Source organism: Sus scrofa, chromosome 15, assembly GCF_054392235.1.
Source record: "Sus scrofa isolate SSC_HxYL_T2T_F1_AM1 chromosome 15, Sscrofa_HxYL_maternal_Yorkshire_Landrace_v2.0, whole genome shotgun sequence".
Taxonomy (NCBI): Eukaryota; Metazoa; Chordata; class Mammalia; order Artiodactyla; family Suidae; genus Sus; species Sus scrofa.
In genome coordinates this window covers 49028623-49050860 of record NC_139397.1, presented here as the reverse complement: position 1 = coordinate 49050860, position 22238 = coordinate 49028623, and the positions used below count along the sequence as shown (strand labels likewise).

At 42.8% G+C, this 22238-nt stretch overlaps 1 protein-coding gene across 2 annotated transcripts in view; it reads left to right on the top strand.

Annotated features, from left to right (window-relative positions):
* The window catches only part of CSMD1 (CUB and Sushi multiple domains 1), a 1878204-nt gene that overhangs the window by 1205094 nt on the left and 650872 nt on the right, over positions 1–22238 (top strand). For both annotated transcript variants that reach the window (XM_084999785.1, XM_021075826.2), the window contains exon 6: positions 13168–13280. In XM_084999785.1, coding sequence (XP_084855911.1) covers positions 13168–13280 — 113 coding nt within the window. The remainder of the gene's footprint in view (positions 1–13167; positions 13281–22238) is intronic.

Here is a 22238-nt window from a genome sequence, read left to right as displayed (position 1 = left end):
GACCAAGGGCAGAGCAGCATTTACGGCTCAGCTGCACAAGAGGCTGTCTCCTTGTTCTCTGCAACAAGGCCTTCCAGGTCACCAGCAGACTCACCTGTTTCTGACCTCACCTGAGCTTCTGTGCCTTTTCAAGAAGCAGCCAGAATTGACAAATCAGGAGGTTGGATCAGGGAGCAAAAGGGTTGTAAATTGTGATGTGGTGTGCCTTTCACCAGCCCCCGGAGTCCCACAGACATACACGGATGTGTGTTTTCAAAAATCTAAAAGGCAGTAAACTAAAGACTCAACATGAATTAAACAAGCCTGTCATGTGCTATATGCTAAATCTAAAAACCCTGGCCTGTTAGGCTCAGTTCCATATCTGTAAAATGGGAGAAACACAAGGCAAGGAGACCTGGATGGATAACTGGCCAGTGTCTATCTATCAGACCTTGAGCTGGATAGACCTAGACTAGAGGACCGTGTGCAAAGAAAAGTAGGCCAGACACAGGTGGGGACACATGATCTCACTTACAACTCAACAAGGCAGACTCAGAAACAGAGTAGATGGTGGTTACCAGGGGCTGCAGGCAAGGAAAACAGAGAGATGTTGGTCAAAACATATCTCCCTTTGTAAGATGAATACATTCTGTGTTCATAGCAGCACTATTCACATAGCCAAGACATGGAAGCAACCTAAATGTCCATCAACAGAGGAATGGATAAAGAAGATGTAGTACATATACACAATGGAATACTACACAGCCATAAAAATGAATGAAATAATGCCATGTGCAGCAATATGTACCTAGAAATTACCATACTGAGTGAAGTAAGTAAGTCAGACAAAGACAAAAACATGTGGAATCTAATAAAAAGGATGCAAAAGAACTTATTTATAAAACAGAAACAAACTCATTGATTTCAAATCCAATCTTATGGTTACCATGGTGAAAAATGTGGGGAGGGAAGAATTGAGAGGGTGTGAATAACATATATATACACATTATTGTGTAAAATAGATGATTACCAAGAACCTACTGTTTAGCACAGGAAAATCTATTCAATAGTTTGAAATAACCTACATGGGAAAAAAAGGATGTTTATATGTATGAGTAATTCACTTTGCTGTGCACCTGAAACTAATACAACAATTACACTCCAATAACAATCTTTTAAAAAGATGAATAAGTTCTGGATATGAGGGAAGAGCATGGCGACTATAGTGAACAATGCTGTTCTATATATTTGAAATTTCCTAAGAAAGTAGATCTTCAATGTCCTCAGCACACACACACACAAAGGTACCTGAAAATTAGCTTGACTGTGGTCATTTCACAAAGCATACATAAATAAAATCATCACATTTTATACCCTTAAATGTATAAAAATGTTGTTTGACAATTATGCCTCAATGAAGCTGGAAAAGTAAAATATAAATAAAATAAATAATTTTAAAAAGTAAGTTAAAAGACATGTATTCATATGACTAAATGACAACAAAATCCTAAGCAGGTTCTCTCTAAAAAAAATTAGTTAATATCCTCAGGATCTATGTCTCCTAAACCTGGTGATTTTTTGTAGGATCAGCATTCAAGAGAATTCTTTATTAAATGAAGCTGTAGATAAAACCTAGGACAAGGCTTAACATTTCCAAGTGTGCCAATAATATGTGACAAGCTGACGGGGTTTGATACCAACAATGGCATATCTTGGGCTGGACGGCTGGAAGTGGGCAGGGACATACATACAAATTCTGATCCCTGAGCAAGTGCAGATACATCAGGCTGATTCCTGCCATTCTGACACCCTGCACTGAACTTAACAGACCCTTGTACTTGGAGGCAAGTTTCCATGTGTTCTGAGTCATTTGGACTTTCCTACACGGTCCCTTATACTGTTGTATGTTCTTGCCTATTTTATAACTGGAAACTTTCAGGACGCATGGGTTAGAGCTGTATTTCCTAAATACAATAGACAACCAATGGGGGAAATAAACAGAGACTGACCTGAGAGCATATTTCCCCTTAAGGTTTGGATGTTCTGAATCCTTCAACTCTATCAATAGGAGTTGCTACAGTTTGGTCAGGTTATCCCTTAAGTGTATATTAAAGCAACTGCCCTCTTCAATCACTGGTTTTCACTTGGCCAATGAACACCAAAGGGCACATCTCTGCTAGGTCACAATTGGCCCTTTGTGGCTCTAGAAATTAGCAACCATCCTTCATGAAATTTTTCTTTTTGCCTTAACTTCTGGGCCATCAATTTTCCTCCCTCTCCATCACTTTTGAAGACACTCCTTTTTGACTCAACCTTGAACATCTGTATCCCTCAAGCTCTTCTTGAGTCTCCCATTCTGTATTTATCCCTTTAACCTGAGTGTTTATGCATCACTGCCTGCAGGAAGCCCTCCCTGATGGCATGACCCCATAGGTAATAAGATCCCACCTCCTGAGAGAGCAGGCTAGTGAGGCACTATCGCTCAGCCCTTCTTCACTTCTCCTAAGTAATTACCTTATTTGGGGGACAACTTGTTTTAGTTTAGAGCTGCCACAGGAAAGTTCCACATAGTGGGGGCTTAAACTGCAGACATTATTGTCTCAGTTCTGGAGGCTAGACGTCTGATATCAGGATGTCAGTCGATTGCTTTCTTCTGAGGGCTGAGAGGGAAGGGTGCATGGCAGACCACCCTCCTTGGTGTGTAGACGCTATGGTCTCCCTATGTCTTCACATGGCCATCCCGCTGTGCATCTGTGCCCTAATCTCCTCTTCTTGGAAGGGCATGGGTCCTATGGACTTGAAACCACTGTCATGACCTCGTTTTTCTTTACTGACCTCTTTAATGATCCACTCTCCAAATACACATCCTGAGGTCCTTCTGCTCAGAACTTCCACATGTTGATTTGGGGCCACAAGCCATCCCATGCCATCCTCAATTAGACTGTAAACCAGGTGAAGTCAGAAACAATGCCTTATTCCACTTTGTATTCCTGGCGCATGGCATGGGGTTCAGCAACAGAAGATCACACATCCATTTGAAAAATTAATGAGGCGGTGTTGTCCTTATCAATGTGCAGTGGAAAACTGTTGACATGTTTGGAAATTTTTATGATGATGTACATTCAGACAGATACCTGCGTATGTTTTATATAACACAAGATATTCCAGTATACGTTGTATATCACAGCTAAAACTTGCATACACATGAGCATCTATTGTTTGTGTATGTGTAGAGCTACACAGATGTGTATAGACAGGGTCACCAAGCCATCGTCTTTCCCTGAATCACATTGCTGCTAGTGGTAGACGTGACCTTTGCAATAAAATCCAGTATTTTTAGTAAGGGAATGAAGGAAGGATGCTTTCTAGGTGACCAGAAGCATCCAGGCCACAGTGTGCATGTGGCTGTTCACACAGAGGGCTGGGGGTACAGGTGAGTCCAAGGGATTCTGCTTCTATAACGACTTGAGGACCCCAGAGTCTGCAGGCAACGGAAAAGAGTGGGTCAGCTTGCACCCTGGGCCTCAACACAGAGCTGCAGGTAGAGGGAGCTTTTTTGCTGTGATGGCTTGTGTGACGCGAGGGTGACAGTGACCAGCTGGGAAAAAGCAGCCATAGACAGAACCAAAGGACAAGGTCTGTGTGAAGAGTGGCTGGGTTTGTGGCCACCGGATGGTGACACAGGTGTGCCTCCATGGATGTACCCCAGATTCCGATGATTTCAAGGGTCAGGGCTCCACCTTGGGTCCAGCTTAATTCCTGTGATCAGAGGAGGCTCACCTCCTTCCCTCCTGCCACCAGGCTTGGATCAGTGCCAGGGAGGGGGGTTGGTGGGGGTGCATCTGACCAACTGGTTGCACAAGGAAATAAATGTCTTTATATCGAGTGAGAGAAAAAGTTTGCTAATAAAAAAATGTACACTCATTTCAGTCTACTTGAAATGGGCTAGGATAAGATTAATCTTACCCCAAACTTAAGGGAAACAATATATTTGTGTTTTAAATAATATATCTTGCTAAAATAACACCAAAGAGAAAATGGTGAATGATCCTGAAATTTGATGTCATTTTGCTTCTTTTGGTTTTTGCATTGTTACTGACAGTCTTTGAATATTGCCTGTGCGTGCATTTACTACAGAAATCTATCTGTCTATAGATAATATAAAACCTTTTTTTTGACCATGCTCACAGCCTGCAGAAGTTCCTGAGCCAGAAATCAAACCTGAGCGACAGCAATGACAATACCAAGTCCTTAACTGATATGTCATCAGGGAACTCCTAATAATGTCCTTTTTAATAGTCAAAAATAATATGGATACACATCCATGTCCACAGCCAGCCATTAGCTATTTTGAAAGACTAGGTGATACAGAAGGCAAAGAAGTCTATTCCTGTTGTCAAGCCTCAGTCTTCCCAGGTGATCCTAAAAGAACCTGCCATAACATTAGCTGGAGCAGGACATGAGAAACACACACTGGGATACTGACTCAGATCCAGACCAGGCTGCTGCAGCTGAGATGCTTGGCACAGATGTGACTACACGCTGTGCAGGTTTCTGGTGCATGTGAACACCCTTCGGCCCAGGAGAGGAAAGCAGGCCCCTGGGCCACGGCCACTCTCCCTGCCAGCCTCCCTCCTCGGGTCTGGGGTGGATGAGAGGCCCAGAGGACTCTTCCCTGAGAGATGCTGTCAGAGCCGTACTGCTTGACGGCCTCATCCTATTACTTGTCCATCTGAGCCATCCTGGGCTCCATTCCGAGCAATTCCCTGACATTTAGTCCTTAAGCTTCAGAGGACAGGATTTGTCACATTCTCTCCCAAATGATCCTCTCCGCTTGACCTTGGGTTAATTCCTAAGGCCTGATTTATGGCAGCCCTGGACCTGTTTTTAACCTGCTCTCCAATCCCTCTTGTCTGGGCTGGAAGCCTCTGCCCCATCACTAATTGGGTCCATTACCACCTCCTGCTTCTTCCTTGACACAGATGGATGTTCCCACAGGCTTCGTTGAGATCTGTACCACTGCTGTGGGCCTCTAGGATGCCCGAGATAGAACACAAAGAGGATGCCAGACCCGAGCCACTTGGCATTCACACTTGGCAGACAGGAACACTGGTGGGAAATCGCTGTGTGTGGTAAGATAAGAATGGCCTTCTCTTAATGATCTTAACTTTTTATAGTCTTAGGCTGTGCTGCTGTTTCAGGAGCTAACATCATGAGCAAAAACAAAAGCATAGAAACCATTTAAAACAGATTTATTGCAACTCCCATGTGTGCAAAGTCCTGCAAGGATGAGGGAAACTGACAAGGCGCCAGCTGTGTCCTCAGTGGGCTCACAGTTCATTTGAGGAAGCAGACATCAATGCAACCACCAAAAACATATGACAGATTCTCCACAGAAGAGAGTAATTTCCACAGAAATACATGGTGGAGGTGCTAAAGGATTATGAGTGTAGGACTCATTAATTCCACCTTAAACAATAAGAGAATGATTTTTGGACGGATAACTTTTGCAAAAGCTTTGAAATCCAAGAATAATTTATTTATTTTTTAATTAATTATTTTTTATTGCTGGGGAATCTGTATTTTTTTATAGTTGTACAAGGATCATCACAACCCAATTTTATAGCATTTCCAGCCCCAAACCCCCAGCACATCCCCCACTACCCAACCTGTCTCATTTGGAAACCATAAGTTTTTCAAAGTCTGTGAGTCAGTATCTGTTCTGCAAAGAAGTTCATTGTATCCTTTTTTATATTCCACATGTAAGTGATAGCATATAATGTTCATGTCTCACTGTCTGACTAAGTCACTCAGCATGATAATTTCTAGGTCCATCCATGTTTATGCAAATGCCATTATTTCTTTCCTTTTAATGGCTGAGTAATATTCCACTGTGTATATGTACCACATCTTTGAGAAGAATGTAAACAGGCAAACCTAAGCCAAAAGGCTCTGGATGGGAACACACAGCTCAAAGGCAGGAGAGCGTGAACATGTAAGACAATTTCAGGAGACACTGGTAGTCCTATGTGGACACAGGATTCCAGGCAGGGTGCAATGAGAGAGAAGGCAGGAGGTGGTTGGTCACACCAGGAAGCACCTTCAATTCCATGCCAAGAAAATTGGCTTCGTTCTCAGAGGATTTGGAGCCATGGGGTGGGTACTTTTAGGAAAGTGGCGATTGGGCTTGAGCATCTCCACAGATCTGCACTTTGGAGATTACTGTTCCTAATCTAGCCACTCACTTGATGTCACCCCCAGAAAAGCTGGAACCCCTGTTGAGATGCTGCTAGTGACCCATGTGCTCCATTTGGCCCTGCCTATCCTGTGTCCTCACCCTGAAGTCCCTCTTCCCTGAGAGATTCTGGACGCCTTAGTTTGCTCACAGCTGTAACTTCAGTGCCTAGATGGCTGTTTATAAGTGCCAAACAGGGTGTATTTAGGGCAGTTTGTGTCATAGTTATACCAAGAGGATTGCGGGGAGCCAAAACCTAATGCACAAATAAGAGACCTTCCAACGGCACAGGGAGAGGCAACAGGGTTGGGCTAGGGCAGGGGCAGTGCTGGGTTGGAAACAAGGAGATTATAGGGTGGAATGCTCTCAGCTCAGCCAGATCAGAGGTTGAAGCAAGTCTGTGAGGTGAGGGTGCAGGGCACACCCTCCATACCTCCCTTGGCACAACAGTGCTCAGGCCTGTTTCGGTGCAGCCAGGGTTGCACATCTGAGAACTCACTGCTTCCAGAAATCTGTGCAGCCTGGTGCATCTATGGTCCAAACCCCTGCCAAAGAGCTTGATGATGACCGCCAATGTTGACCCAAGGGGTGGGTACAGAGGGCACTTCTGGGCTATGGTCTGGGTTATGGTCTCTTTGAGGGGCTGTTAAAGTCTGCTGAGTGTCATGGGGGCAGGAACATTCTGGGAAGTCTGTTCAGATCTGTGTGACTAGCCATCTGGGTTGGGCGTGGATGTGTGCAGACAGCAGCTCCCATGCAGCTAGAAAGACCTCGCTCTTTCTCAGCACCATTCACCCACCCACTCTTCTCACCTCTGATGCTGTAAAGGCATCTGATTTGCCCAGTGGAGGCATCCTTAAGTCACCAGCACCCTGTCGGGCATTACAACAGGAAGGACTGTACAGACTGTACTTTTTGAGACGGGACCTGGGTAGAGCCACTTGGGGGTGTTGAAAGTTGCCCCTTCCATTTCTCACCTCATGAGTATTCAGCCTCTCCCACCTGCCCAGCACTCTGCAGGTGCTAGAGAGACAGTGGGGTAATGCAAGTTTCATGTGTCACCAGAAAGGCAACTGTCCAGTAAATAACTATACAAGAGACCAGGTCATCACTGTTTTGAAGTGTGTCTGTGAAGGATAAGTTAGGGAGTGATGTGAGGTAATAAGGAGGGGGAGCAGCCTCATCCTCAGAGGTCAGGTTGGGCTTCCCTGAGAACATGACACATAATCTGAGCCCAGGAAAATGGAGAGGATGTGAATGGGAGTAGATGCCAGAGGACAGCATGTGTAAAGACCTGAGTAGAGCAGGAGCACAGGCTGCACATGTGAGGCTCAGTGAGGTCACGTTCATCCCAGAGTGGAAGCAAGTGGAGGGTATGAGCTGGAAAGATGAGTGCCCCATCCTGGAGGGCACACGGGGGATTGAGAGACAAGATATTATTTTTGCAAAAGGCATAGAATGTGTGAGGCACAGAGGGAACGTTAAAAATGATGCTAAAGTCGGGAGTTCCCATCGTGGCTCAGCAGTCAACAAATCTGACTAGCATCCATGAGGACAGAGGTTCGAGCCCTGGCCTTGCTCAGTGGGTTAAGAATCTGGCATTGAGGTGAGCTGTGGTGTAGGTCACAGATGTGGCTTGGATCCTGTGTCGCTGTGGCTGTGGGGTAGGCTAGCAGCTATAGCTCTGATTCGACCCCTAGCCTGGGAACCTCCATGTGCCACAGGTGTGGCCCTAAAAAGAAAAAGAAAAAAAAAAAAAAAGATGATGCTAAAGTCATAGGGTGGATAAAGTACCAAGAGAGAAGGGCATAGCTATAGGTGTAGGATGATGGTAGAATCTTCAGAAATGCTGGAGGGGAAAAGGGCACAGAGAGAGAGATTGTTGTCCAGGAGAGAAGAGAGAAGACCTTTGTGAGAGTTAATCATGAATGCCATGCAAGTGAAAGTCTAATAAAGTATCAATTCAACAAAAGGAAGAACTAAGTGGAAAAATCTTCCATGGCCTGCTTTTAAATAGGAAGTGGGTATTTTTTTGTTTGTTTGTTTTGTTGTTGTAGTTGTTTTCCCAAGAGCGTATATATGTAGTAAAACCTTTGGAATAACATTCTATAAATATCTGTATATAAATATGTAACTATCATGCATGTATATGTACATACACATTTATCAGGTATATGTATATTTGTATGTGTACACATTCTTTTTCTGTTCTTCCAAGGTTAACAATGACCTTTTACTTCCATTGTTACTTTCTTCAATGCCCCAAATAAGACTTAGGGTGGTAGCATTAGAAACTCAATATAAGTTCCTAAGACAGATTTCACAAGTTCCATGAATAACACCCAATTAGAAAAACGGCATTTCAGAAACACTTCATTTGTCAGATTACTCTATTTAATTTTGACAAAACAGAGATAAATGCAACACCACACTCTGGATCACGCCAATTAAATGTCCACAAGAGCATAGCAATAATGCGACTTCTGGGTGACCTTCTCCCCAACCTGACAAGCCATCATCTCTTCCAAGTGATAGATTTACTAAAGTCCTTAGTCTCCTTAGGGAGGCTGGGTAATTCACAGTCCGTGTGGATGGTATTAATACTTCCCCGCTTATTAGTCATCGTCATTAAAGAGGTTTAACTACTAAGGAACCCCCAGCGATCTGTGTGATGATTTCCTAAAGACATGAGAAATCTGGCTTAATGTCAGAGCAGAGCTCAACAGAGCTCTCTGAAAGAAGCTTCAGCATCTCCACATGCATTTCAGAAAATTATCTTGGTGAGCTGACGCTTTAGTTTTCAAGTTACATAAGTAAATGAATGAGTCACAGACGCAGGGTGTGATGTTTGAGAAGAACATACGAGGAAAGGGAAGCTGAGGGAGGTTAAGTGGAAAAAGATGTTATGAATATATTATAAATAGAATTCTAAAGTTTATGGTAAAGCTATTTGGAGAAAATGGAACAGCCCAGATGGTTCTATTTTGGCTCAAAGACAGTCATCTTAACTCTAAGTATCCCATGAGTCCTACCTTTATTTTTACTGTTGGCAGAAGCGAAACCTTATTGAATTCTGTGAAAGGAATGAATTTGCCAATGGATTACACTGCTTAATTTGCATTCTTAAAAAAATAAAATAAAATGGAGAACTACCGATTCCTTTGGCCTTATCTACAGGGACCACTCAATATTCCCACTGTTGGGATTTGTGAATTTCCTGGCCTAGTTTGAGATGTTCCAGAAATGAAATGCATCTGCCATTTCCTCAAAAAGACCCTTTGCCAGCTGGTTGCACTGAGGTGTTCTGTTTTTTTCCTCACAGTTCTTTGTTTTATAAGTCCAAATATCTTTGATTCGCTTGATAACCAGGTCCTTTGTTTCTAAATGCTCAGGATACAAAATTGTCAGTGTATTGTAAACTGAAGAGACAAAGACGTTTGTTGTGCCCTCATTTCTTTTCTCTTTAAAGTGGCTCTGCTTTGTGCCAATTACTGATGTCAAATCCACTGTTGCCCCATAATTTATCTCTCATTTCCCAAACTATTTATTTATTAGAAAGCCAAAGCCAACAGACTTGAGAGAAATATAGCTAAGAAGTCAAGAGGCCTTGTAGGAGATGGCACTGCAGCAAAGATGATGTTCAGATGTTGAAAATTATGGACAGGGTTCTGACGGCACTGGTTCCCTATGGTTCCTAAGAGTTAGCAAGTGGTGGCACATTCTACCACCATGTGCTTTCTTTCAGGGCTGTTTCAGAAAGAAAAGTAGGATATAAACATCAAAAGGTCATACTGGTTTTCTATTGCTGCCATAACAAATGACCACAGACTTGATGGCTTAAACCAATATACCATTATTATTTTATGGTTCTATGGGTTATAAATGTTATGCAGGTTTTGCTGGAATGAAGTCAGGGTGTCAGCAGACTGTGTTTCTTCCAGAAGCTCTAGGGAGAATGCATTTACTTGCTTTTCCATCATCCAAAGGGGGCCCTCATCCCTTGGCTCCAACTCTTTCAAGGTCAGTGACCATCAGGATCAGTGAGCACCAGTGGAGTCCGCACAGGCAACACTCTGCCCCAATTGCACAGGCATATTGCCCTCTGACTTTCTTCATCTGCCTCTGTCTTCTTCTTTTAAGGATCTTTCTGATAATACTAGGCCATCCCATCATCCAGGATTATCTGTCATTTCCTCAGTACTCTGCACCATGTAAGGTGAGATGTAAGGTGACAGGTTCTGGGGATTAGGGTGTGGGCCCCTTTGAGAACCACTACTACAAAAGTACAGGTGAATTTCTTTACCTTTATAGCTTATCTGAATCATCCAAGATCTTGGGAAATCTGCTCTGCCACCCACTGGCTTACATAGTAATCAACTTTCTTTAAATTAATTAGCTTGTAAGGAAGGAATGACCAACTTTCTAATACCAACTTTCTGTTAAATGGCAGCTCCCAGGTGAGCCCAGGCTGGTGGAAGATGGCACAACAACGCACAGTTCCAAAGTTATGTCTTGTGTGAACACCCACCTCCTCTACACTCTCCTCAAATAAAGGAGGAGGTGAATATTTGTTGAATTCATGCAGCGCAGCCAAGAAATCATGCACATGAATTTGTTCTGCAGTGTGATTCATTTGCACGGCTTGGCTCCAACCACAGAACATAAATTATGTAATTGTTACTAAATCCTCACTTTTGATTCTGCATGAAAGGAATCTGAATGGGAATTATGTATTTTTTGAATGCATACGCTACTTTGAGATACATCTCCTAATCTGCTCCTGCTCAGTATTTTACAAACCGCCTCATGTATAATAAAGCCAGTACCAGCAAACTACAGCCTGCAGGTCAAATCTGGCCCATAAGCTAAGAATGGCTGTCACATTGTTAAGTAGCTGAAAAAAACATCAAAAAGAGTAATGTTTTGTTACGCAGAAAAATTACAGGAAATGCAAATTTTGCATCCATAAGTAAAGTGTTGTTGGAACACACCACTTATGGCTGTTTTGGTACTAAAAGGGCAGAGTCGCAACAGAGATCATGTGACCCAAACCCTAAAAGCTTTCTCTCTAGCCCTTTATTGTTGAAGTTTGCCCACTAGCTCAAAACCGACATTTTTCAAGGGTAAGTATTTGGGAGGTATAGGGATGAAAAGGGGATTTGTTTGTGTGTACACTTAATGTCGATGTGCAACTAAATGTAACCCCATCTAGCTTTTGAGATCAGAACCACTGGAAGAGAATCTAATTAAGAAAAATACATTTTTAAAGCAACAACAAAATAAACATGGATTTCAGTTATAAACATATCTGTCAGTAAATGTCAGTGAGCTAGATCAATGTGGGTTTCTGAATCAGAATTTACTTCTCTCTAAGCCATTGTCAGTATTAAGCAAAGAGGTATGTGATGGCCTTCTAACAGAATTTGTAATGCAACCTCACCAGGAAAAAAAAAAAAATGGTGGGAGAGGGAGCCTTCAAACAAAACATTCAAATGATGAAATGTATTTTGGAATCAATTGTGTCCACCTTCACAGTCAGGACCACATAAATCCAGAGTAGTGTATTTCCTCTTACAGAAGATTATTTCAAACAGTGGCATAAACACTGTTGCAATTGGTTACAGTCAAGGTTGGTCTTTTAACTTTAAATGGATACTGCACATTTTTAAGCCTGAGAGTTGAAATTGAGCACCCTGACATCAGAAAGCTTGCCTACATATTTCACTGGATGCAGCTTTTCCTCCAGGTAATGGAGTAAGTAGGGACACGTGCTACACGACCAATCTGGACCTGGCAAGTCCCAGGCAAAGAATATGATTTCCAGCTGAACTGAGCTTGCTGGCCAGCCCGCAAAGGGCCCCACTGGTCCCAGAGACGAGCCAGTTTGTTAAACCCGGACATATCATCTACACGAATCAATACCATTTGGAGAATAGATTTATAGCTGATATGCAAATTAATTATGCAGTGCATAACCCCACATTAATTCCCAATGAAATGTGCTTTGGGGACATTTTACATGCATCTCTATTGTCTTTTTAAACATCCTAATGTAGGTGTTTGAGCCCAGTTTACAGACTGGAAAACTGAGGTTCAGAAAAGATAACCCAAGGGTACAGTGTCTCAACTAATACAGTAGAGCCAACACACAATGTCTGTCTGTCTGTTCTGGATGGAGAAGGGAAGAGATCACAGTGTCTAACCGTCAGGATCTCCACCGCCTGAGGAGGCATTTGATGACTTTGTAATGACTCAGTTTCCAACAGTAGGAAGGAAACAGCAATTCTTTCTGACAACCAGAGTCTGGTTGTCAAGTGGAATAGATCATTTCAACAGCTTGACCAGAGATCGACTGTGTCTGAGTTTTGAAAGATTTGCTTTTGTTGAGTATACTACTTAACTCACACATGATTTATCCAGTTGGAATCTTTTTGACAGCTCTTGTCACCCATCTCTTAAACACCCCTCTTTTTTACCTCGGTACCAAGGCTCAGGTTGTGAATCTGCAGGTGGGACCTGGGAGACATGGCATGTTGTCGACGATTTGAATCCACTTTAGGTGAACAGAATTGCCAGGTGTTCAGACAGTGAGGGGCAGAATTATATATCATTTGCCTATTTCTTTTCTCCTTTTATAATTCATTTTGATTGATGTCTTGATAAGAAATAAGAGATCAAAAGAATATCAGCTCATTTGTCTATCATTAATAAAGAAGAATCAAAATGTCTAATATTTGTGGACGCCTCCACTCCATCAAAGATGATATAGCATTTGTCTCTGGGCAAAGATGAAATTACTTGGAAAGCTTCAAGATGTAAATGCAGCTAGTAAATGACATCTGTTTTAGGCAATTCAACATAAAGACTGCCAGCTCTCACATGTAGAAAAAGGTTTTAGATAGGACATTTGTGTTGCTGGTTTACAAGGAGATTTTTTTCATTCTCTTTTCCAGGCTGACTGGCATGAACCTTCCTTCTCCTGTTATCAGCAGCAAGAATTGGTTACGACTTCATTTCACATCTGACAGTAACCATAGACGGAAAGGGTTTAATGCTCAGTTTCAAGGTAAGAGGTCTCCATTTTATAAGGAAAAAAGAACAGCAGAAGATATTCTGATCCTTTCCAACCCTAAAGTTTTAGGATTCTCTTACTAAAGATGGAACAAGAGCTATAAGCTTGAAAATGCCTTCTATCTCTTATATGAACCATTAACTTTGGACTAACCATTAACCAGCAACTTCTTAGTGAAGTTTTATTTGTGCGACAATATGCAGTATATTTTCTTGCTTTGCTGGAATTATTGCTAAGCTTTAATCAGGAAGTCAGGAGTTCCCCTCATGGCTCAGCAGAAACCAATCTGACTAGCATCCATGAGGATGCAGGTTCGATCCCTGGGCTTGCTCAGTGAGTTAAAGATCCGGCATTGCCGTGAGCTCTGGTGTAGGTCATAGACATGGCTCAGATCCCACGTTGCTGTGGCTGTGGCATAGGCCAGCAGCTACATCTCCAATTCGACCCCTAGCCTGGGAACCTTCACATGCCACGGGTGCTGCCCTAAAAAGACAAATAAAAAAATAATAATAATCAGTAAGTCAATAAATACATATTAGCATTAGTTTTAACCACCATATAACCAACCAGTAAATATCCATAGTGTTCTGGTTGTTTTCTGTATTTGCTCACTAAGAATGGTATAGCATATAGATTGCATGAGAAGGCATAAATGCATTGTTCCATTACTTTTGGTCCTAAAATATATTCACACTGCATAAATGCAGCTACCTGATTTGGTGATTTACACATAAAGTAACTTGAAAACAAAATGCCAGACTGTTTGCGGCTGAGTCGAATGGGAGTCTGTCATCAACCCATGCAGTGTTGCCTTTGAAAACTTCTCCTTGTGTCTACTTCTAATGTTTATACCAGAAAGTATTAAATTGTTTCCTTTATATTTCTAATAATCACTAGTCTTTATCTATACTGTGAAAAGCTCAATTAAAAACGATTCCTTGTGCATCTTCAAATACAAGTATCGTGCCATCTGAAAGCTACATGCTTTTGCAAGTGAATTTCCCCAGCTTTTCACCAAATCATGACCCTGAGAATGTCAGTCAAGTTAAGGCAGAAGTCCCTGAACACTTGCCACATGCAAGCCGGAATCCCAAAATGAGGAGATTATGGCAATGTGCATGCTTCAGAAACTGGCAGGTCAAAACTGGCAGGTCAGAAAGACAGTTTGTAAACTACTTCTGTGCAAGACAGAAACACAAAGGGAAGTCCCACGAGCCACTTAGAGAGTTTTTAGCCAAGTCCCAACCACTGGCTCTGCATGCCTCCTATTGAAACACATTTTAAAATCCTTAATGCCTTCAGCCTTCGCCATGCTCTTTTGGGCAAGGATTTAAAAAAAAAAAAAAGCATAATTTTCAGGGAATTCAATGTAGATAAAGGCACATTTGGTGAGTTTTATCTGCCAGTGTATCCTGGGGCATGTGAACCTTCAGGGAAGTGCCTGACTTGGAGTCTGGGAACACCTTTGTTTCACCAAATGCATTTTATCAGAAGGAGGCATCTCTCAGTTTCTCCCCATGCTGCCAGAAAGTTCTTGGGTTGAAAATGCACTGTTCTGACATTTGACAGGAGTCACACCAACTTATTTTCACTTATTCTGGGACCCAGGCAAGGCCCATCTTTTTCCTTCCCCACCTGCCTTTATGTGACTTTATCTTTCAGGGCCATGTATTCTAACTGTGGTTGGAACAGAACAGGTCTGGGAAGGACACATCAGTGGGGCTGGGGTCACACCATGTGGGAGTGAGGCAAACTCCATGCCATCCTGTAGCAAAGTCTGAGTTTTCTCCATAGTAACCCACATCAATGGATACATCTGTCCCTGATTTAAACCATCCTAGATCATGATCTAGAAAGCCAACTGACTGATCAGGTTGGTAGTAGGTAGGTCTAGAGTTATTTCTAAACTGTTAACTGATTTTATCCAAAGGTTCTGGTTAATTGATTGGTACAGAACAACAGAAAAATGTCTAGGTGTCATGCCTTAAAGCTAATCAGTGGATCTGGCATCTGGCATCTACAACCATGATTGGAAGAAAGGCGGAAAAAGAGAACATCAAGTTTGAAGATACTCTAAATTCTTAGATATAAAAAACAATTGCAGTGGCTGAGAAATACCAGTCATTGATTTTATATAAAAGCAATGATTTGAAAATTTTGTACCTAAATCCAAAGGGATAAAAAAGATGCAAAGTTATAACAAGGGGTAGAGATGGCTTAACAGTAATATATGAGAAGATTTCTTCAGGCTTACTTTCAAGTTCAGCTCCAAGACTTAATGGTGGGAGGGGCCTGCCTTTTTTTTTTTTTTTTTGCCATTGGCCACAGGCCTTATATCATAGGAGAGACCATGACCAGGACCGAATCTTAGCTGACTGTACATGGAAAATTGGATTCAGTACCAGATGCCACCCTTCTGAAAAGAAAACTGACAAAACAGAGAGCAGCCAGGATGATAATAAATATTCAAAAGAGGAACTGAGGACCTTGGAAGGAAGCTGGTCAACACCAGGCCAGAAGGTTTGCATTAAAGTTTCCTGCTCCAGAGGGCAGAAGTATCACCAAAGAATAGAAGCTGTGGATGGTCCCTCCTGCTGATTCTAGCACTGGCCTGAGGGCACAGGAAGGCAGGAGGCAGAGGGCTCAGGAAGAGAAGGCCCCTGTCTTGGAGCCCCCAGGCAGCAGCAGACCCATCTACCACTTCTGCTGACAGGATGCCATCCTGACTTTGCAGCTGGCAGGCCTCAAGGTTTTCACTAAAGCTTCCTATCTTGTAGAAAAGTATGTTGTCCCTGTAAATTTTCCTTTTTTTCTACCTAGGTTGAACAGTAATATGTACTTTATTTCAACTAAACAAACTCAGAGGGAAAAGAAACTGCTGTTGTTATTACCAACAAAGTTTCTAAAAAGAAAAGCAGAATAGAAGATCAATCTAGAAAATGAGCCAGAACAATAATAAGAGTAAAAACTTACAGTGTCTACTAAAAGCTAGGTTAATATCTTTGTAAATATTCTGTCAAAGAATCTGAATCTTGGGGTATTTGGTGGAGAAGGGAACATTACAAAAACTCATTTCTATGCTTCAAGCCTTTTTCACATTATTCTAGTCACATTGATCATTTGTGGTCACTCATAAGACTCTAAACGTTCCAGCAGTGTTCCTGGGAGTGAGTAGGATTGGGGGTTATGTGGGATTGCTATGAATACTCTGTTTCCTGCGTGGCTGCTGCAGCCCTCTGGTGGCACTCTGGGGGAGGAACTGCTTCTCTAGCAGAGAGTACGAGACTGGGGAGATTTTCATCACTCCTGAAATCAAAGAATCCATTCCTTTTAACTTGGTGCTTTCCTTGGTCAAATAAACAACCACCCACCACCATAGCAGTCTTTCTTCTCTTCCTTGATGTTTTTCACTTTCATCCCTACGTTCTTTCTTCTCTGAATTTTACACTTTCTTCTCTGGCTTTTCTCTCTTCAATCATGCAATCAAGTTAAACCAAGAGTAGTCGTAGGGCTGATTGACAGGAAAAATCGCTCTATAGTTGCTAAAGATATTCCCCTTTAAAATGGCATTGTGAACAAGAAAGGTGGCAAATGCAGTCAAAGCCACTTGGTATATTTGCGAAATCTTGTGTATGTAATGGGCTCTCAGAGAATGACAGATTTATGTAAGACACATTATTTTCTTCAAATCAGCTGAAAATTGAGCTCATTCTTTACATGTTGCCTCCATCATTAATTATAATTAAATAAGTGCCTTGTTAGCCCAATATGTCATCTAGACATTTTTTTGTCTGTATGATGAATTTTCTAAAGATATATTAACCTTGAACTGTAAATACCACTCCACTGTTAAGTAGCCATATAAGTACTGGGCTCCAATTTTACATATGTTTATTTGGCTATTTACAAAAAATACAATTTTCACAAAATGAAATTCCTATCGATTTCTATAGCCCATAAATCATTTTGAAAGTGTTTGTAATAAAGTTCCAGTTTATATAGAGAACACCCTGTCTCATAAATCAAGGGAAAACCTGAACATGGATTTAAGTCTTGTTTTGACACAAATAATTAGCTTTCTTTTTTAGGTGATCATTCTACACAACTATGGATTTCCCTTTTTATTTAGAATGAAGAACTCATATGAAATGAAGACTTTCATATTGTTAAAAACGTATTTTGGAAAATTGGGTGCTTCATCTCCTTAGATTAACTCACATTTGAGCACAACCTATGCATTCTCCATCATCCAGTGCTTACACTCTTTTGCAACCTGAGACACAAGTGCATAAACTCTACCTGCTGGTAATAGACCTGTCCTAATACCTCCATCTGTCTCTCCTTTAGAATAGTACACAGTAAGGACCATGATCTAGAACCTGAAAGGGGCTTGATGAATAGATGTTGAAGGAATGAGGGAAATCAGGTGTGCATACTCTTCCCAAGGCCCCTAGAGCACTGGTCTGCAGAACTAGGGAGACACTCTCTAGGGGGCTCCCTTGATCATCTTTATCGCCATGGGTACCACTCTTCCATTAAGGACTTTCATGTAGAAGGGGATACATAGACTTCTTTCAATCAAAATGAATTAGTAAAACCTTGTCTTTTTTTGCCTTTTCTAGGGCTGCTCCCACGGCATATGGAGTTCCCAGGTTAGGGGTCTAATCGGAGCTGTAGCCGCCAGCCTACACCACAGCCACAGCAATGCCAGATCCAAGCCAGGTCTGTGGCCTACACCACAGCTCACAGCAACGCCAGATCCTTAACCCACTGAGCAAGGCCAGGGATCAAACTCGCAACCTCATGGTTCCTAGTCAGATTCGTTAACCACTGAGCTATGACAGGAACTCCATAAAACCTAGTTTTATAGCTTCTAAAAAATTCTAAAAATCTCTAAAAGGAAAAAAGAGATTTTAATACATATCAATTCACTGAAATCAGAAACACATACCACTTTTCCTAAATATATACTCTAACTTCTCTCAAATCCAAAGGTTCTTGCAAAGTACCAACTCCAGTACTTTTAATAATTCACAGAAGATGCCCATCTCTGTGTATCAAGCTGCTGACTCCTGGCCTCTACTTTTTCAAAAAGTACTTATTAGCCAGTGTCCTTTCTGCCTGTGTGTCTTGCTATCTTAGTCTATAAAATGAGAATGACTCCCCCTGAGTCACTGTGGGGAGCAAATAAAATGAAAGTATGTCAAGTGCTTTGTAAACAGCACTGAAACCTCATAGCACCCACTATCCATCAGTAATCCTCCCCTGAGCTTAGAAAGATGCACCACTGCTCACATGGGAGGCAGCAGAGGGATGCTGGAGAAGGCTTTCTTTAGGATGAATAGCCTATGTTGCTTTCAGGGCATCTGGAAAGGAAGGTGGGGAGGGATCTGGGCAGAGAGAGGGTCATGAGAGGAGCCAAAGCAGCATGGAAGGCAGGTGTGTTCTGACCTGCAAGTACAGCAGGTCGGGCCTGGGGTGGGATGGAAATGACAGCACAGGGAGAAACAAAGGGGAAGGATGGGTGCAATTTGGGAGGATATGCGCTGTCCTTAAAAGCTTGAATGTAAACTGGGGTAACGAGTGTGGATCCTCTGAATGCTGGAGAAGCAGGGATGTAGCCAATGCACACAACTTTATTGAAAAGGCTGCTGGGATGGCCCCTTTGGTCACAGGGGGGCCCTGGGGCATCTCAGAAAGCAGGGCTGCAGGTGCACCAGTCCAAGACATGGAGCACAGGGACAGGGACTGTCCACAAGCCATCCTATTTAACGAGGAGGAAAGAATGTTGCTGAGATACACAGATTATCCCTAAAGGAATGAAATGCCCTGTATTCCAAGGTTTTGCCACAATCACGTTTAAAGCATCAGGCTATCTGAAAAAGAACGGGCCCATCAGGGTGTGTGTGTGCGTGTGTGTATATATGTGTGTCTATGTGTGTGTGTTTGCTGGTGATGGGGGTAGAAATCTGGAAAAGAGACAAACATAGTGTCAAACAGTGGCAGCCTGTCTTCTTCAGAGTTCAGTGCCCCAGGTGTGGACAAGAGCAATGAACGGCTTCATGGCAGGGACTGCAGGCTCAGTAAGTGCTGGTCTGACCTTAACCTGCTTCCTTCCTCGTGGGAAGTTAGTCAGCACAGTCAGCAAATACTCTTGGCATGCCCACTGTGTGCCAGCAATGCCTCCCCCTGCAGTGATGACAGTAAAGCAAAGCCCCATCTCTCACAGAGCTACCATCCTGGGGGAGGAGGGAGAAGTCCATCACTTAATCAATAAGACCACAGCTGCAAGGGTGGCAGTAAATGTCCTGGTCAAGAAAGACCCTTGGGAGGGAGCAGCATTTGGGTTAAGATCCCAGGGGCTTATGAGGGTTAGAAAGAGGGCAAAGTAGGCACAGACAATGGCAGGTGCCAGTCCTTAGAAGAAGGAGGAAGCCTGGAAGGACACATAGGATGCTGAAGGATGGAAACCCCTGGAGATACATTGGGCTGATCCTGCAGGGCCTTGGGGAGGTCTGCAGGGGTGGCTGGAGTTTGTTTTACATACAAGGCCAAGCCCTTGTATGTAAATGTTTGGGAAGTGAGAATGAAACTATGTGATTTGGGTACATTGTTTGCACTGGTCTGTAGAGAACGCCACTCTGAACCAACACCTTGTCCTCTCCGTGAGTGATGGCAATCCTTGTAAATTAATAAATGACTCTCTGATTCTTACGGTCGTCTCTCTAATCTTAGTTCTTGGGCTCTACCCTGAGATGTAGATCACATCACCATGCTGGGAAATGGTGCTTCCGGTCTGCAAGGTTGAGGGCACACCTGAGCTCAGATGAGCAACTGGAGATCCCAGGGGCCACCTGCCTGCAGGGCTCTTGTCCTGGCCCAGGTGACACGCACCTCAACTGCTCCAATTTGTCCAGAAATCCATATCTTCTGATCAATGTTATTGTGGGCTGACTGTTTGTGATGTATTAGACCTACCCATTCAACCTTAGTAGAAGAGGAGAAAGCAGGGGTGAGTGAGTGTGTGTGTGTGTGTGTGTACACATTCAGGGACCATAAAGGTGAAACTCCATTGTGAACAGGTTAGGACAGGGAAGACCTGCTGAGATTTCAGTAGTCATTGTATTGAGTAGACACTGGGGGAAATTTCTTACTAATTTTGAAACAAGAGAAGATATTAAGGAAAGTATGTGATTTTGTTCATTAGAGACATTAAATTAATAGATAGAAGTCTCACCTGGAGACAGACTAATGGAGAAAATGAACTTTTGAGTTCTTTCCAGATGGTTGATTTAAGTCAATGCATTTTCATGTATTGATTTATTTAAAAGCTGTGCTTGAAATATTAATGCACGATAAATCTCAGCCATTCTACATAAAACCACTTAAACTAAAGCCTTCCTTTCCCTAAACTCCTACATGTGGTTCACACTGGGGAATTGGGAGCCTGCAATGATATTCAGTAAATCACAGCTATTTAGAATAGATTGATAGGTGGCAACTGCAGGTAGGAGTTAAGTTCTCATGCTTGGAGAACATAAAAGCCTAGGAGGGTTATTAATTGCTTGGTAAACTGTCTTTCTACAATTGTTACTGAGGTGCCGTTAAGATGGAAATGATTCTGGCTTTTGGTTTATCAACTCCTCACTACATTTTTCTTCATGCTTTTCCTCTCTTGCTGGCAGTTTAATCAGTCCAGTCTGCAGACAGACTATGTTTGGGTTAATTTACTGAAAGTGTGTCCACCTCTCATAGGCGCCACATGCTTTGGAAGATAAAGCACAAAGTGTGCACTGCCCACATCAGGAGGTGGTCAGCATTTTCGCTGAGAGTGTAGTAATCCTAGTGCAGTGTTTCCTCACTCCCCCCGCTGCTGCTCCTTGGTCAGCGAGCTGCTGTGGTTATTGCTCACCTGAGACAGTTACTAAGCGGAGCTGAAGGGACATCATGGCTCAGTCAAAACTATATGGAGCCAGGAAGCTTGAAAATGCATGGGCTGCCTTGTGTGTTCTCTTCTTCGCCTGGGTCAGGTTACTCAGGTGGAGGAGCAGAGCTGCTGCTGGATGGAAGATGCATCAGGGAGGAGCCTGGAAACAGGGCGCTTTAATCCAGACGCTGCCTCGTTTGGTTTAGTTAGAGTTTCATGCTGCTTATGAAAGGACAGTACAGATGCCTCCAAGGATAAATGCAACACTCGACACGGATCCAGATGTGAGTTATAATGGGTTTTGAAGCAATGTGGAGCAGATGTTTATTTCTGGGTGCCTGCAGAATCTGGTTCCCTCAAATTGCATCAGTGTATCTCAAGTTTGCATGAAGTCACTCATTTGAAAGCCTTTTCTTTACAGTTTCTGAGAAGGGTCTCAGAGGGTCCCTTCCTCCTATTTACTGAATGACTAGTTCAAAGCCGGGGAAAATCATAACCACCTAAACAGGATATAGTGCTCCTCATGCATTAAAATGCTAGCCTGGCAGATTGGAAAGACTTGGACTTCTGAAGTATGAAAACAGTTGTGATCTTGAGCAAACCTCTTAGCTTAACCTCTGTTCACTCATCTGTAGAATACTGCGAACCATGGCTGCCTGGCAGGAATGCTGGGTGTCTCCACTGGGGAGGGCTGTATCAGGTGTGTTATAGTGACCAGGAGTTTGATGGCCTCAGCCAGTGGTGTGGCCCATGCTTCAGTGTCTCCCCCAGTAAGAGGCTGTGACATCTGAGCCTCAGAGGTTTGTGTGGCCTCAGTGCCACTCCCCTCGCCCAAATGCAACTTTGCATCTACACTTGGCATAACGCATTCCTTGCTACAGTCACATCACATTTAGAACATCAAAGGTAGCTCTCTTCATGGGGGAAAAGTTGATTCCTTTATATGAGGAGCTCTCTGTACCTCCTTCTATGATCCTTCCAAGCATCTCAGGGACACTAGACAGAGGGTGACCCTGAAGGAAGAT